General features: G+C 44.5%; 1 protein-coding gene across 3 annotated transcripts in view; it reads right to left on the bottom strand.

The window, feature by feature from the left end:
• LOC147008622 (phospholipid-transporting ATPase IA-like) overlaps window positions 1-16,501 on the bottom strand; it is a 449,885-nt gene that overhangs the window by 114,070 nt on the left and 319,314 nt on the right. For all 3 annotated transcript variants that reach the window (XR_015053196.1, XM_085863761.1, XM_085863762.1), the window contains one exon: window positions 5,228-5,335. Coding sequence is in view for 2 of the 3 variants with exons in the window: in XM_085863761.1 (XP_085719887.1) it covers window positions 5,228-5,335 (108 nt within the window). In the remaining variant the exon portion in view is untranslated. The remainder of the gene's footprint in view (window positions 1-5,227; window positions 5,336-16,501) is intronic.

Raw genomic sequence — 16,501 nt, 5'->3', positions numbered from 1 at the left:
TCTGGAAGGTGTATGAAGAGAAACAGGAAGGCAATCGAGACAGGAAAGAGAATCAAGTCAAAAGAACAAGTATAAATTCTCACGCTTTTCATCCGTGTTGCTGACGAGCTTTCAAGAGAAGGTTAACAAAAAATAAAATAAAAAACCCAACCACATAAAATTATGTGATAATCGCTTCCTCGAATTATCCAGCTTCTATCTGAACTGCATGAAGAATCGAGTGAAGTGCCACGTACAAGTAGATTTGAGTTTACAAGACAACCACGACATTTGGCTGCTGGAAAGGCATGATGGATTGAACAACACAATTTCATACCAAAGAGTTGTGTGCAGATTCAAATCTCCACAGGTGCCCCCCCCCCACACCCCTCCACCCCCCCCTCCACCCTCCCAACAACCCAACCACCCAACATTAATACAGCAGCTGTGAGCTCAGAGCTCACAAATATGTCTACATTCAAAAACAAAGGTGTATTGTACAAGTTTACAATCACTTTAGATCTTATATTCTGAACAGAAATAGAAAATGGCAAAAAAACAATGTCTCGAGCTCTGATTCAAATGTGGTTCTGTATACTTATTTTCCCATCAATGTTTTGGCCATGATGATGCTGTTTAGTATGCATCCTATGGCTGCTGGTTGCATCATTTTCTGTTACCAGTAAGGTGGTACTCATTTTACACACGTCAGAAGGATGATCAAGCTGAGTCAACCCACATGGTGCTATTTCAACAGACTGACGGGGCTCAAACTCAAGACCCAAATATCTTAAGCCAGCCACCTTCACCATGAAATCAATACCAGGCATATTTTGGCCTAAATACATACATACATACATACATACACACACACACACACACACACACACACACACACACACACACACACACACACACACACACAGCCTTAAAAAAGTATTCACACCGCATGACTTTTGTCACATTTTGTTGTGTGAAAGCCTGAATTTAAAATGGATTAAATTTAAATTTTTTGTCACCGATCCACACAAAATACCCGATAATGACAAAGTGAAAATATGTTTTTCAAAATTTTTTACAAACGAAAAGCTAAAATGTCTTGTGACAGTAAGTGTTCAACCCCCTGAGTCAATACTTTGTAGAAGTTCCTTTGGCAGCGATTACAGTTTCAAGTCTTCTTGGGTATGTCTGTTACAGCTTTGCACATCTGAATTTGGGGATTTTCTCCCATTCTTCCATGCAGATTTGCTGAAGCTCAATCAAGATGAATGTGGAGCGTCGGTCAACAACAATCTTCAAATATTTCCACAGATTTTCAGTGGGATTCAAGTCTGAGCTTTGGCTGAGCCACTCAAGCACTTTCACATTCTTGTTCTGAAGCCATTCCAGTGTTGCTTTGGCTGTATGCTTGGGGTCATTTTCCTGTTGCAATGCAAATCTTCACCACAGTCAAAGGTATTTTGCACTCTGAAGCAGGTTCTCCTCAAGGATTTGCCTGTATTTGGCTCCATTAATTGTTCCCTCGAAGCTTAAAAGTCTCACAGTCCCTGCTGCTGAAAAGCATCCTCATCGCATGATGCTGCCACCACTATGCTTCACGGTAGGGTTGGTGTTAGATGGGTGATGAGCTGTGCTCGGTTTCTGCCAGACGTAGCACTTTGCATTCAAGCCAAAGAGTTCAATTTTAGTCTCATAGACCACAGAATCTTTTGCCTCATGCTCTTAGAGTCCTTCACGTGCCTTTATGCAAACTCCAGGCATGCTGTCGTGTACCTTTTTCTCAGGAATGGCTTCTGGCTGGCCACTCTCTGATAAAGCCTAGATTTGTGATGTGCTGCAGAGATTGTTGTCCTTCCGGCAGGTTCTCCCATCTCAGCCAAGGAACTCTGTAGTTCTGTCAGAGCGGTCATTGGATTCTTGGTCACCTCCCAGACCAAGGTCCTTCTTTGGTCAGACAGCCAGCTCTAGGAAGAGTCTGGATAGTTCCATATTCTTTCCATTTCCTAATGATGGAGCTCACTGGGATCTTGGGAACTTTCAGCACTCTACAAATTGTTTGATACCCCTCCACAGATCTTTTCCTCCTAAAAATTCTACCTCTGAATTCTGCAGACAGTTCCTTGGACTTCATGGTAGAGTTTCTGCTCTGACATGCAATGTCAACTGTGGGACGTTACAGAGAAAGGTGTGTTTCTTTCTAAATCATGTCCGATCAATTGAATTGGCTATAGGTATACTCCAATGAAGTTGTGGAGACATCTCAAGGATGATCAAAGGAAATTGGATGCACCTGAGCTCAATATGGAGTTCATAGCAAAGGGGTTGAATTGTTATTGATGCAAGACATTTCAGTTTTTCATTTTTAATCGATTTGTAAAGATTTCTAAAAAAAAAAAAAAAATTCCACTTTCTAGAAACATGTTTTCACTTTGTCATTCTGGGGTATTTTGTTTAGATCAGCAACAAAAAATTTAAAATCTAATCCATTTTAAATTCAGGCTGGAGCACAACAAAATGTGACAAAAGTCGAGGGGTGTGAATACTTTCTGAAGGCACTGTATTCCATGCGTCCCCCAATGTTGACTGCACATACAAAGTTTTGTTTAACATGTGCCTATAATTGCATTTTGTGGTATTCGACCTTTTGACGCCACCCCGGGACACCAAGGGGCGAGGCCAAAAATGATACTGCACCTCCCGCCTTCTTGCCATGTGTCGATCATCTTCAATATAATTCCAGCAATCTCTGTGTGTCTGTCTGTCTGTTTGTTTGTCTGCGACCGCCGTTTCTCGACGACCGCCGGTCTGATCCGATTGAAACTTGCCAGGAATATTGCCGGGGACCCGCAGATGTGCCTTTTCGAGGTTTGATGTCAATAGGATGAGCGATTCCCAAGTTACGGCCATTTTACTGCTTTTCAGTGTTGAAAAGGTGTATATATGGCAGCTGAAGGTGTCGTTCCACCTTCTCACCTTATCATGCAAATTTTTCCCCAAATTTTTAATAACCGGACGACCACCAGTCCGATCGGATTGAAACTTGCCAGGAATATTGCCGGGGACCCGCGGATGTGCCTTTTCGAGGTTTGATATCGATCGGACGAGCAGTTCCCAAGTTACAGCCATGCATCTGTGAACCAATGACAGGACACGGTGCTATGACATCACGAATGACGTCACAATTAATGTTTATTTAATTAATTTTTAAAAATTTTTTGAAGGATTGACTTCACAATTCTTCTTCTTCGTTTGGTATGACGTCACAATCGACACTGGGGACCTGGGTATGTGCCTTTCTCTGGGTATGTGCCATACCTGGGTATGTGCCAAACTCCCAAGGTTTGATTATTATTCAAATTATGAATTAATCCCAAGGTTTGAATTTTCCCAAGGGAAACAGCTGTTTCCCAAGGGTTTGAAAGCTGTTTTTTCCAAGGTTGGAATTAATCGTTGTACTTGGTAGACATTTGTGAATACATTTACAGAGAGAGGGACGAGAGAGGAGGGGGGAGAGAGGAGGAGGGAGAGAGGAGGGGGCGAGAGAGAAGGGCGAGAGAGAAGGGCGAGAGAGAAGGGCGAGAGAGAAGGGCGAGAGAGAAGGGCGAGAGAGGGGTGCGGGGGGCAAGAGAGGGGAGGGAGAGAGGAGGGGGACAGAGAAGGGGGGAGAGAGAAGGGGGGAGAGAGAGGGAGAGAGGGGGGCGAGAGGGGGGGCGAGAGAGAGGGGGCGTCACAATTCTTCTTCTTCTTCGTTTGATATGACGTCACAATTGCTGGGGACCTGATACTGCAGGCACGAAGCTGCACATACTGGCACGCACCTACGGACCCGCCCCAACGGGCCCGCACCAGTCACTATCAATTTGGTGAATTTCTGCACAACCGTTTAGGAGGAGATAGCACGACGGACTGACAGACAGACAGAGAGGACACACAGGATAGACAGATTGAACTGATTGCAATATCATCGCGTTATTTTTTATTCTTTTTAAAGCATGGGGATAACAACAACGAGAAAGAGCAAGCAGTGATTGCAAACCCTCACCGGGAATTGTTTTGTACGATGGATTTTCTTTGGTGCCTGCGTGCAGACGATGCATTGACGACGTAAGTTTATGTTCATGCAGTGGACAAACGGACCTTTTTGGTTTTATTCTGTCGATTCAGGTTCCAATCACATGTATTTTATAGAGGTACTCACATTCCAATCATACCGACTCTGCAGATGTACTTACCTTCCAAAAGTACATACTTATTGAGGTACTCGGTTGAACAAAGACAACCTGTAAAACTGGCTCCCACTAAGTGACGTTTGTGGCTGACATTCGCACATGATGTGCATACAAACCAACTAACTAATAAATGGACCAAATGCAATACCCCCTGTTGAGAGTCATGATTTGACAAGGTAATCTTGGTTGCGAGGTCAAGTTATAGATTACATGGTACATGAGGTATATGCCTCCTTAATCATGAACATTACAAATTGCTACATCGAGGGACATGTGTAATGTACAACCATTCGATTTGAACGGTATTTTTATTAAAAAGTAATGGAATGGGAAATTTAATGCCCATTTGCAAGATAACTGAATTGGAGAACTTAAAAAAGGGGTACTGGCAGACTGTAATAATCACAAGTGCTATTCAAAATTTCGAGGCATCCAACAACAATATGCAAGGTAGCGACCAGAAACGAAGCTGAAAGCATGCGTCAACCAAAATAAATGTATAAATTAGTAAATAGAATAGGAGGTAGGAAGGACCTGCCTCAAGGCTCCCACTGCAAGTTAATTACATGCCCAGTGAGATTACCGGCTTCCCCACACACACAAATCCTTTTTCAGAGATCAGTTTTCCAAAGGACAACGCCCTCGCTTGTGTTCAAGAACAAGCGGCCGTGAGAAAAGCCTCCAACGTATCAACATGGGCAAAACGAGCACAGTGACTGCTAACTGCAACAATTTTCACAACATTATCAAATGATACCACACATTGGTATTCCGCTCCACTTCTTAGTCTTCGATTGGAATTTGATATTTATTTACAAACCTGCCTACCTGCCACCACCACTCTCCTCTCCCTCCCTCACCCCACTCACCCTCCCTCCCCCCTCCTCCACTCAACCCACAAATCACCTGATTTCACTCATCTTAAACAATACAAAATGATTTTTGGGCATCTCATCTCGACTTCGTGAGGCAAGCCTTGCCTTCAATCATCTGAACCAAGAACGCATTCCCAGACTTACCTGCCCCGCCATGTCAGGAGCAAGAGGAATGACGGGCCAAAATTCCGAATAGCCGAGGAAGAAGATGACCCAAGACATGACACTGCCCCACACTGCCAGATGGGTAAACTGCACCCAAAGACAAAGAAGCCAGAAAAGTTTACTTCCTGAGTAAACAATTAAGCATTCACGAGAACATGACAAAGAATGACGATACAAAAGTAAAGGGTGCAGAAAAGAACGAAATAGAAAGTATCATGATTTATGAAAGCGACTTGCAACATTTGAAACATATTTACATACAGCCATCATCGAACAAACATTGTGCTTTATCCAAAGGAAAACCTGAACTGTGGTTAACAAGTGTGGGTGTAGGGAGGGGGGTTGAGGCGGAGAGGCATACGCTCCAAAGTGCAGTCTCACACACCTGGTGTAACATCAACACAAGGATCCCTGTGGAATATTACGAGGTTGAAATACATTTTCTAAGGAACAATCAAGCTCAACTCGCAGCGTTCAGACACTTTCATTTCACAAATTAAAATACCATGATGATGATGGTGGTGCATAGCTTTTCAGGGTGAGAGCTGACATCAACTGATAAACCCTATCGCTCTTTCCCGCACCGACGACCACCCCCCCCCCCACCTCCCAAGTCAACACCAACCTCCTTAAACCTCCGGTGGATCAACAGGACAAGAAAGGGATTAGCATGTGCAATGATTAACACAATTATTGCAATAATAATCGCCTTAACGTAGTAATCAATAAGAACAGATTACTGGCAATATCAAATATATATATATATATATATATATATATATATATATATATATATATATATATATATATATATATATTAAAATTGCCCAGATGTAGAACGAATTTAACTTTTATCATCTTCGGTTTTTTTCATTACCTCATAGCAGTTCATAATTAGGAACAAATTAATTTAATCTCATTATAGATATTTAAGATTTGCATTGCGCAACCTGCGAGTCAAGGTCAGCTGTTGACAAAAAAAAAAAACTAAACATGGCCGAAAGGCTTCTTCATCATCCATAAATCGGATTTTAGGTTGTATCCATTGGAGATTAATTACAAATCAAACGAGGTAGTGTTAAAACTGAATAAGAATTTAGTGAGGGCTCATCTGGAATGTTGTGTTCAGTTTTGGTCACATCTGAGGAAGAACAGTTTCAATTGAGAGGGTAATAGGGTAGAGCAACGAGATCAATTCCAGGGCTAGTTAGACGAAGCGCCATGAGAAGCGACTGAAGGAGAGGACTTTCTACATCAGAAAAGAGGGGGTAACAAGGGAATATATATATGATAGAGACATTGAAAATAATGAGGTGTATCGAAGGACCAAGTGCAGAAGTTTTTCTTCAAAATTGACACTGATAGGACCAGGAACCAGAGCTTGAGAGTAAAGACGAGGAGTTAGGATGACATTGAAGCAGCGGTGTTTCACTCAGACTCAGAGGGTGGTTAATGCCTGGGATGGTCTCCCTGGAAAGGTGGTGGTAGCAGACACAGTGGATTTGTTAAACCAGAATTGGATAAAGGCACCTTGACGCAGTGGAGATAAATGGGTACATGAATATTGGCAGGATCGCACAGGCTCGATGGGCCGAATGGCCCCCTCCTGGATTTATGTTGCTTCCGATTCCTTGTGAAAATGACTTCCAGTTGTAAGAAAAAATAAAAACCCTGGACAAGATTTTTCTTCGTATTATTTCTCTGCATGGTGGTCACAGCTATTTATAAAAACAACATCATCCATTCAAAAACGATCTCCGCTTTTCCTTTCAAAGCGGAGATCAATCAAATGCAATTATTCTCCCTTTGGTGTCAATTCCTAAGTACATTAGAGGACAACTCCCAAGACAAGAAACTTAAACCATTAATATCTCTGATGAGATGAAACAGGGCAACAGCTTCTTCTGCCAAACATGTATGTAGAAAGTAAGAAGCAAGGATAATGATAAATAAATAAGTCACTAAAACAAATTAATTAAATGATCCCAGTTATGTTTATCCAAACACAGTTATATTCGTTTTAATGGCCATTTATCAGGTATGTCAATGAGGAACGCTGAAAAAAGAAAAAAAATAATAAAAAGGGAACTTTAATGAGCTTGTTAATGTTTTTGCAAAATTATTATTACATTATTTTTCAAGGTATTCTCCAGGTTTGGACACACTTTTGTCTCAGCAGAATGGAGGCTGTCACGTGCCTTCAGTGGAGATGTATTCAGGACAAGTACGAAAGGCCATTTCAAATGTTTCTTGCATGACCTCACCATAGCAAACTGTCTGCAGTTTTTCAAATGTCTTCAGGCCAAGTTGTATTCCCAACCTTTGTTGAGAGGTGGCAATAATGTACATGCAGGTGCTGTTGAGAAATATGCTGATGGGCATTGTAAGCAAATGTTTTGTGGAAGGAAATATGTATAATTATAAAATGTCATGTTCTGCTGCAAAAACCTCCATTTTAGATATAGAAGCAATGGATTATAACATATTAGATATAGAAGCACTATTCGTGTTGCTATGAAACCATATGGAGATGGGAGAATGCAATGCATGCGATTTGTCAGATAATTGAAGATGCTGCGTATGGAAATCAACAAACCATGACTGACTGATGAGGAACAGGGTCAGAAGGTTGATGCAGAAGAACATCATCTCGACTGGGATTGCAAGGAAGTAGACATTTTAAAAAACAAAAAGTGGTACAGAGTCAAGGCTCGTGGGAGATCTCGTACACTGAACGGATCAGAATGTAACAAGACAAAAAGAACAGGAAAAAGGAGTGGGAGAGGAGAACACCAACAGTAGAGGTGAAGGACAAGATGGGGGGAGACTTGGACAAATAATGGGTGTGGGGAAAGATGGGGGATAGGAAAGGATGCATGGGGTTGGACACGATGGATACTGAAGGAAACTCTCAAAAAAAACTGGAAATTCGGAAGGATGAGAGCTTGGGGTGGGGTTGGGATTGGGGGAGGGGGGGGAAGGTTGGTTAGTGAGGGTCGAAAGATCATGGTTTTGGATTGCGGGATGATCTGAGATGGTGGTGAACAAGCTATCTCGAGGAACTGGAGAGAAAAATGACATTGAAGAGAATGTGGAAGTTTGTTTCACAGGTGGGAAAATAGAGGAACAAATGAGTGGAGGTGAGCAGTGATCCTGGATTTAAGGAATTCCACACAAGTGGGTTGATGGTGCACTGTATACACCCTAGAAAAAACCTGGAGGGAGGGGACAAAGCATGGAAAGAGCAGAGGGTGCAAGACCAGAAAGGAGGCTTAAGAAGACAGAGACAACAGACCTGTCTGCAATGGCGAAGTGATATACCCATAGACTGAGCCTCATTGCAGGAAATTCCGATAATCTTAAAGGCCTTGGTTTCCATGGCGTCAAGCTGAGAAGGTTGTGAGGCAGGCGAGCCAGCCCAGAGGGGAGAGCAGTACCCCATCGAGCTGCAGATGAAAGCCTTGTAGGTAGATAGGAGTTCAGGTGTGCAAAGGAAAGACTTTGTATGATGGAGGATGCCCAGTCGACGGCTGGTTTTTGAGGCCAACTTTGAAATGTGGTTTCACCAAGGATTATGGCTGATAGTGAGACCCAGGAGTTTCAGTGACTGAACTTCCTTATGTGGATTGTTAAGAAAGTAGATGAAGGGGAGGTTGCCAGATGGTCCTTACGGAGGGGGAAAGTGATCGTGTGAGATTTGTCAGGATTGAAAGACATATTCCAAATGTTTGACCAGTTTTTGATTTTTCAAGATCCGAAGAGAGGGAAGAGGCTGCAGTCTGCCTGTCTGAATGATGAAGGATATCACAGCAGTGGGTGGAGTCATCAGCAAATAGATAAAGGGGATTTTCCAGAGTCAGAGAGATCATTACTGAAGAATAGAAACAGGAATGGGTCCAGAACACTGCCTTGGGGCACACCAGCATTGACAGGGAGAAGAGATTAAAGGATTCCATTGAGTGCCACACTTTGGTCACTAAAGTTGAGGAAGTCAGCAAGCCTGGTGTGGAGTTGACCTTGCATGCCATTGGCAGATAGTTTGGAGAGCAACGTGGGGTGCCAGATGATCGAAAGCACGAGATATGTCGAGAGAGATGGCCCTGATCTCATGCCTGACATTGAAGGCCTCCATCCAATGTTGCGTGAGAAGAAGCAACATGTCCAAGGTAGAGTGACCTGGTCTGAATCAAAATTTGTGATATGAGATGAGGCTGTTGGAGAAAAGGAAGGATTTAATATCAACAGCAGTAAGTCACAGTGAAGTGAGCCATAGTTTAAGGAGAGCAACTGGAGGATAGGAATAGAAGGCTACAAGGTGCATCGGTGTGAAAGGAATAAAAAAAGGATCAGACGACGAGCAATCTGGGTAAAAGACAACATTGCATCAAGAGAAAGGGGTGATATAAAGGAGGGAATTAATGTAGAAGTTCTGCATGTGTAGAGATTAAAGATTGTAAAAACAGTAATATACTGGCAAGATGCTTGTATAGGGCTCCAGGTGTAAAGGAAGAGGAGGAAGGAGGAGTACATAAAGAATTCAGAAGGGCATGTGGTTTGGGAAGAGTATTGATGATGGGAGATTTCAACTTGCCAGGAATAGATTGGGTCCAGTAACAGGGAACTGGCAGAGGGAAAGACGATTTCCTAGTTTTAGTCCAGGATTGCTTTTTAACCCAGTTTGTAGATAAGCCCACGAGGGGAATGCAGTGTTAGACCTCCTTTTAAGTCACGATCCCGATATGGTGGAGGCGGTGGAGGCAGGGGAGCATTTAAGATCAAGTCACCATAACATCGTGTGTGCAAGGATTCTGTTAAGGGTTAGAGTTCAGGATAGTGGCTCTGAGATTTCAGGAAGGCAAACCTTGAAGGAATGAGGAGAGAGTTGGGTGATGTAGATTGGGAGAAGCTAATAAGATGACAATCAGCATCAGAGAAATGGAAAACCTTCAAGGAGCAAATGTGTAGAGCACAGAGTAAGCAGATTCCAATGAGGTGTAAAACAAGAAGCATAAAGAGACCAGAGTGGTTGAGTAGTGAGATCAGGAACGCTATTAAGGAGAAGCAGAATGCATTTATTCGGTTTAAAATAACAGAACTGGAGTTAGATTTATATCACTGTCGGAGTAAACAGAGGAAAGTTAAGAAAAATACCTCGGCAAGCCAAAAGAGAGTATGAGAAGAACATAGCTAAGAATCATAAACATAATAGCAAGGATTTCTTTAAATATATCAGGGAAACAAGAACATGTTAGGACCAGTGTAGGCCGATTGAGGAATAGCACCGGGAGAGTGGTTAGTGAGGAAAGCAAGATAGCAGGCTTATTAAATAGGTATTTTGCTTCAACTTTGACACAAGAACAGTCAGGGGAATTGCCAATAGCTGAGAGTATCTATGAACGAGGTGATAAAGGGCTTTTACAGAAGATCCAGGATGGAGTGGAGGAAGTAAAGGAACAGCAAGGTAATCTAAGAGAAGATAAGGCTCCGGGTCCAGATAATGTGCACCCGAGAGTATTGAGGGAAGTGGCTGAGCAGGTAAGCGAGATATTAACGGATATTTTCAGTTGCTCACTGGAGGCGGACAGGTACCGGAGGATTGGAGAGTAGTAAATGTAACACCATTATTTAAGAAAGGATCCAGATGGACACCCAGCAGGATTAAAAACAAAACTTATCAAAGGGTGGAGGAGCTCCTTGGTGAACCAACAGCCATCCATTTCGAGTGCCCAACTGTGTCTCCTGCAGTTGGGTTACTTTTTATTAGTGGCAGGATTTGCACACCGGTCACCGTAAAGCCCTTCATTCTGCAAAACATTCTTAAAGGACAAACAAAAAATTGAAAACACAATCAGTGGGAGTACCTCCTGTGCAGCTGCCCTTCGCAGGGCAGCTCACCGGATGACGGGATTGGGGCAAATCCTTCAGGACCCCCAATCTTTGATGATAGGAGGGAAACCACGGGGTAACTTTCCCAGGTCAGATTGCGGTAGTGTGTGTCGGGTTGGTGCTGAGGTGTCGTCCACCAGAAGGCGGTCTCCTTGGGTTAACCCGAGGCGGTCCCCTCGGGTGGGTGCCTCGAATGTCCTACCCCGAAGAGAGGATGATCACCTGCCTCTGTTATCATCTGAGCTCAAGCATTTGAACATCGGTAATGCAGCACTCTCTTCGGTTTGGAGACCGGATTGAGGCAAGATCATGGCAGGTGGTTACACCTACAATTGGTCTGGTCACTCTGATGGTTACCATGCCCAAGGAGTTGCTGGAGCTGTGTCCAATAAGCTGACTCCAATGATAATTGAAGTAACACCTGTCAAGAAGCCTATTATGAGACGAAGGATTCATCACTCCTTGGGTGTCATTTCCCTGTCTCTGTATATGCTCCGACAGAGGCGAGTGATCTCACCATGAAGGACGCATTCTATGCCACACTCGAGTCTGTGGTTGATCAGTGCCCCAGGCGAGATACACTTCTAGTCTTGGGGGATTTCAATGCATCGAGTGGAACTGATAGGGATGGTAATGAGATGTGTGTTGGTCCCCACGGGTCCGGAAACTGTGAACCGGAACAGCACAAAGTTCCTTGACTTTGCAAGAAGTCATGGACTTAGGGTGGCTGGTTCATGGTTTCAGCACCCACAGGCTCATCACTAACCTTGGTATTCCACCGCTGGCAGTGTGGCAAAGGAAATTGACCATGTGCTCGTTCATGGTCACTGAAGGAATATCCAGAATGGCAGGGTCTTCCGGAGTGCTCAGTTCCTCAATACTGACCACAGGCTTGTTGTCGCATCACTGAAGTTGCAGCTTAAATCCAAGAGAATGGTACCATCCCAGCCTAGGATGGATGTTGGTAAGCTCAAGGATGAGAGGGTAGCTGAAGACTTTACGAACAGGCTGAGTGGAGATTTGGGGGATCTGGGTGCTTTGGGAGATCCTGAAGAGTTGTGGAGTGCCTTCAAGACCACCTTCTTTGATGTTGCCGGGAGATGTGTTGGAACTCAACATCGGGCGAAGAAGAATTTTATCTCTCAAGGGACACTGGATACCATTGACCATAGTCACAGGGCCAGGCTGAATGGCAGAGCTGAGCTGTTCAGGGAGTTCAGGCGTAAACCTGTATGTGCACCAAGGGTGGGCAAGGAGGCCGATGTGCGAGGAATCTGTGAGGGGGTCGAGCATCACCTGTGGTCAAGTGATTCTCATCCTGTTTACAGGAGAGTTTGTGCATTTCATTCCTCCAAGCCCATCCCTCGGTGTACTGCAGTTAGAGCAGAAGGTGGTGGGCTCTTGACAGAGGAGTCCGAAGTGAAGACCCGCTTGGTGGGTTACTTTGAGCGGCTGTACCAGGCTGATCCAACAGCTGTTGAGATGGATGTCAGGGGTGTTACAATCCCTGTTGCTGACCCTCCAATGAACTGTGGTCCACATTTGTTTGTGGAAACACAGGCTGCGGTGAACCGGTTGAAATGGGGGTGAAGCTCCTGCGATCTGTGGCATGCATGCTGAACTTCTCAAGGTTGGTGGAAATGCTGTACTCGTGTTATTGCATGCAGTTCTGTGATCTGCCTGGAACACAGGCATCATCCCAACTGACCGGAAGAGGGGCCTTGTTGTCCCTCTCTGGAAAGGGAAGGGTGATCGCGAAGACTTCAACAACTACCGAGGGGTGACGCTGCTCTCAGTGCCGGGCAAGGTCTTTGCTTGGATAATTATTGATAGGGTTCACCACCATCTGCTTGAGCACCAGCGTCCAGAGCAGTCAGGCTTTACACCAAAGAGGTCAACAATTGACCGTATCCTTGCTTTTTGGGTCCTGACCAAATGCAGACGAGAGTTTTGGCAGGGGCTGCTTGCAGCCAAAGTTGATATCTGTGAAGCGTTTGATTCAGTGAATCGGGATGCCCTTTGGAGGATTATTTGTCTTCGTGGGGTGCCACCAAAACTGATCAATCTGATATCTGAACTGTACTCTGCAACTGAGAGTGCTGTGAGGTGTGATGGTACCATCTCTGACTTATTTCCAGTTGTTTCCAGTTGTTCATCGGGGTGTGTTCTGGCCCCCACACTTTTCAGAAGTTGTATATGCTGGATTCTCGGGAGGATGTCGGAGAGATCAAGTTGCGGTGCATCATTTGGGAATGTCAAGATCTCTAACCTTGATTTCGTAGATGATGCAGTCATCTTTGTGGAGACTGCATATCCTTTTGGGGGCCCTTGAGGTGATTAATTAGGAGTAGGAGCTGCTGGGATTATGGGTTTCCTGGGTTAAAACTAAGATCCAGGCTTTCAATGACATCTTGGATGTTGCTATCCTGTCTGTACCTGTTTGTGGTGAGGATGTTGAGGTCATGGAGAGATTCACTTACCTTGGCAGTGATGTTCATGTCTCTGCTGGCTATGAGCCAGAGGTCAACAGACGTCTGGGTCAGGCCTGGAGAGTCATGGATTCACTGGATAATGGGGTGTGGCACTGCCGGTACCTGTGCTGGAGGACGAAAGTCCGAGTCTTCAGGTCCTTGGTGCTTCCAGTCTCTCTATGGATGGATGGATGTGAGACGATGTGAGATGTGAGACTTGGACTCTGACCAAGGATCTGAGATGGAGACTTAATTCCTTTCGTACCAGGTCTCTTCGGAGAATCCTTGGCTATCGCTGGTCGGACTTTGTGTCCAACGAGCGGTTGCTGAGAGAGACTCAAATGAGATTTGTTACCTACATAGTCCGTGAGCGTCATCTGCGGCTGCATGGACATGTGGTTCGTTTCCGTGATGCTGATCCTGCTCACCAGATTCTCTCAGCGAGGGAGCCTCGTGAGTGGAGGAGCTCAATGGGCCGACTATGTGCCCCGTGGTTGCAGCATGTCGATCGGCATCTTAAGGAGATGGGGATTGGCTGGGCATCTGCCTGGGGGATGGCCAGATGGAGGCCTCTCGAGTACCGGCGGAAAGTGTAAGCAGCGCCGCGCTGCTCTGCTACATGCTCCCATACCTGACCTTATCCAGACAAGAATTGGGGAACAATAAACCTGTTAGTTTGACTTCGGTTGTGGGGAAGGTGTTGGAGACATTAATGAGGGACTAGATGAGGAACCATTTAAATAAAGGCAAACTAATTAAAGGTAGTCAGCATGGGTTTACCAAAGGTCGGTCTTGTGTAACAAATGTTTGTGGTGTCAAGTATTTTTCTGATTGGGTGGATGAGGGAATGGTAGTGGACATAATATATTTCGACTTTAAGAAGATAAGGTACCACATATAAGGATAAGGAAGATAAGGCATTAGATAAGGTACCACATAGGAGGTTGTTAGCCAAAGTGAGGGCTTGTGGAATGCTGGCCAGGTAGTTAATTAATTGGATTGCAAGCTGGCTTAATGAAAGCAAAGAATGGCTGTGAATGGGAGGATGTCTTGCTGGGAGGGTGTAGCTGGTGGGGTAACTCAGGGATCAGTACGAGGACCATTATTATTCATCATTTACATCAACGACATGGATAGTGGGGTGAAGAGTAGGCTTTCCACCTTTGCAGATACCACAAAGCTTGGAGGTAAGGTGGATAGCAGAGGGGGTGGTGATCAGATGCAGGAAAGTATTGATACTTGTAGAGATTGGGCAAAAGATTGGCAGATGGAATTTAATCCTAGCAAGTGTAAGGTGTTGGGGATGGGCAAGAATAATGAAAATGGAGATTACAGGATGCAAGGGGTAATTTTGGAGCACATCACACAAGAGAAGGATCTGGGGGTGGTAATAGATATGGGAGGTAAGCAGGCAGCACAATGACAGACAGCTTTCGGTAAAGCAAATAGGGTTTAGGTTGTATTCGGAGGGGGATCAATTATAAATCAAAAGAGGTGGTGTTAACATTGTACAGGAATTTAGTGAGGCCACATCTGGAATATTGTGTGCAGTTTTGGTCACTACAACTTAGGAAGGACATCGATGGCAAAGAGTGGGTTCAGCGCAGGGCTGCTAGATTGATTCTGGGCCTAGCTGGACTTAGCTCTGAGGAGCGGCTGAAGGAGACAGGGCTTCATCCACTAGAAAGGAGGCGGTTATGAGAAGATATGACAGATGTTTAAGATAACAAAGGGTATAGACAAAATAAGTGCTGAAGAATTATTCAGCACAGTGGACAGTGATAGGACCAAGGGCCTGAGAGCAAAGAAGAGGAGAGTTAAAACGGTCTTTTACTCAGAGGCAGGCAGAGGGGTCTTTTACTCAGGGAGTAGTTAATGCATGGAATGATCTCCCTGGAAAAGTAGTGGCAGCAGAAACAGTTGATAAGTTTAAATTAGAATCAGATAGGTACCTGGAAGTTATGGAGATAGAGGGGTTTCGGGATGCCAGCAGGGCTTTTCAGTAGCAGAGTATGGATTGTTGGCTGTGGAGGTCTCGTCAAGGGGTGGTGTGTGGTTGATGGTGTGTTTCTCACCAAGAACCACCTTTGCCCACTCCACCCCCCCCCCCTCCCCACTCTCCCCGAAAGAAAAAGAAATCTACAAAATAAACTACAGGAAAAAAAAACTACAAAAAAAAGAAACATTTTGCATTTTCTTTTTTATATATTGTAAACTGGTCTGGTGTTAATGCAGCACAGGCATGATGAGCCAAATAGGCTCCTCCTGCATCGAGATTCCTTGTGATTAAGGGGATCAGTGTTTGCACCTTTTTATGTAATGCGCTGATGTTGGCCGATTTCCAAGCAGATGGAAGATGACCTCGGGCGAACAACAGGGTGAAAAGAGCAGAGAGGATGTACAAGGGTAGCAGAGCAGGGTTTTAGGACAAGTGAGCTGATGCCTTCCAGTCCAATTGCAGAATCAGTCGAGAGTTGACAGAAGCCTGTCCACATTCTCAGTTGCCAGACATACAGAGTCCATGAGCAGTTGGGTATGACTGGGAAGGATGGGTACAGAGAGTGAGGGGTTGGGACACAAGATTTGGAAGCAAATACGGAATTTACACTTTCAGTCTTCTCATGAGCGGAGTCGGTTGTGTTGCCATTTAAAGAGAGGGAAGGGGAGCATAAACCACTGAAAGACTAAATAAGATGCCACTAAGTTTTAGAGTAGGGAGAAAAGTTTGAAAGTTCAATCTCGAGGTGGGACAGATGTTATTTTCTGGCTCTCTGGAGAGTGGGCACACATCTGTTTCGGGTTTTTTGGAATGCACTGAGGTTGCCTTCGGTCGGATTTGCCTTCCAGGAAGAGAAAGCAAGTTGTTTCAGAGCAACTCTCACCATAGGATTCAGTC

Source organism: Eptatretus burgeri, chromosome 18, assembly GCF_056783735.1.
Source record: "Eptatretus burgeri isolate ZD-2024b chromosome 18, Ebu_testis_v1, whole genome shotgun sequence".
Classification (NCBI taxonomy): domain Eukaryota; kingdom Metazoa; phylum Chordata; class Myxini; order Myxiniformes; family Myxinidae; genus Eptatretus; species Eptatretus burgeri.
Note: the sequence above shows the minus strand (reverse complement) of the source record. Positions and strands in the feature narration are given on the sequence as shown.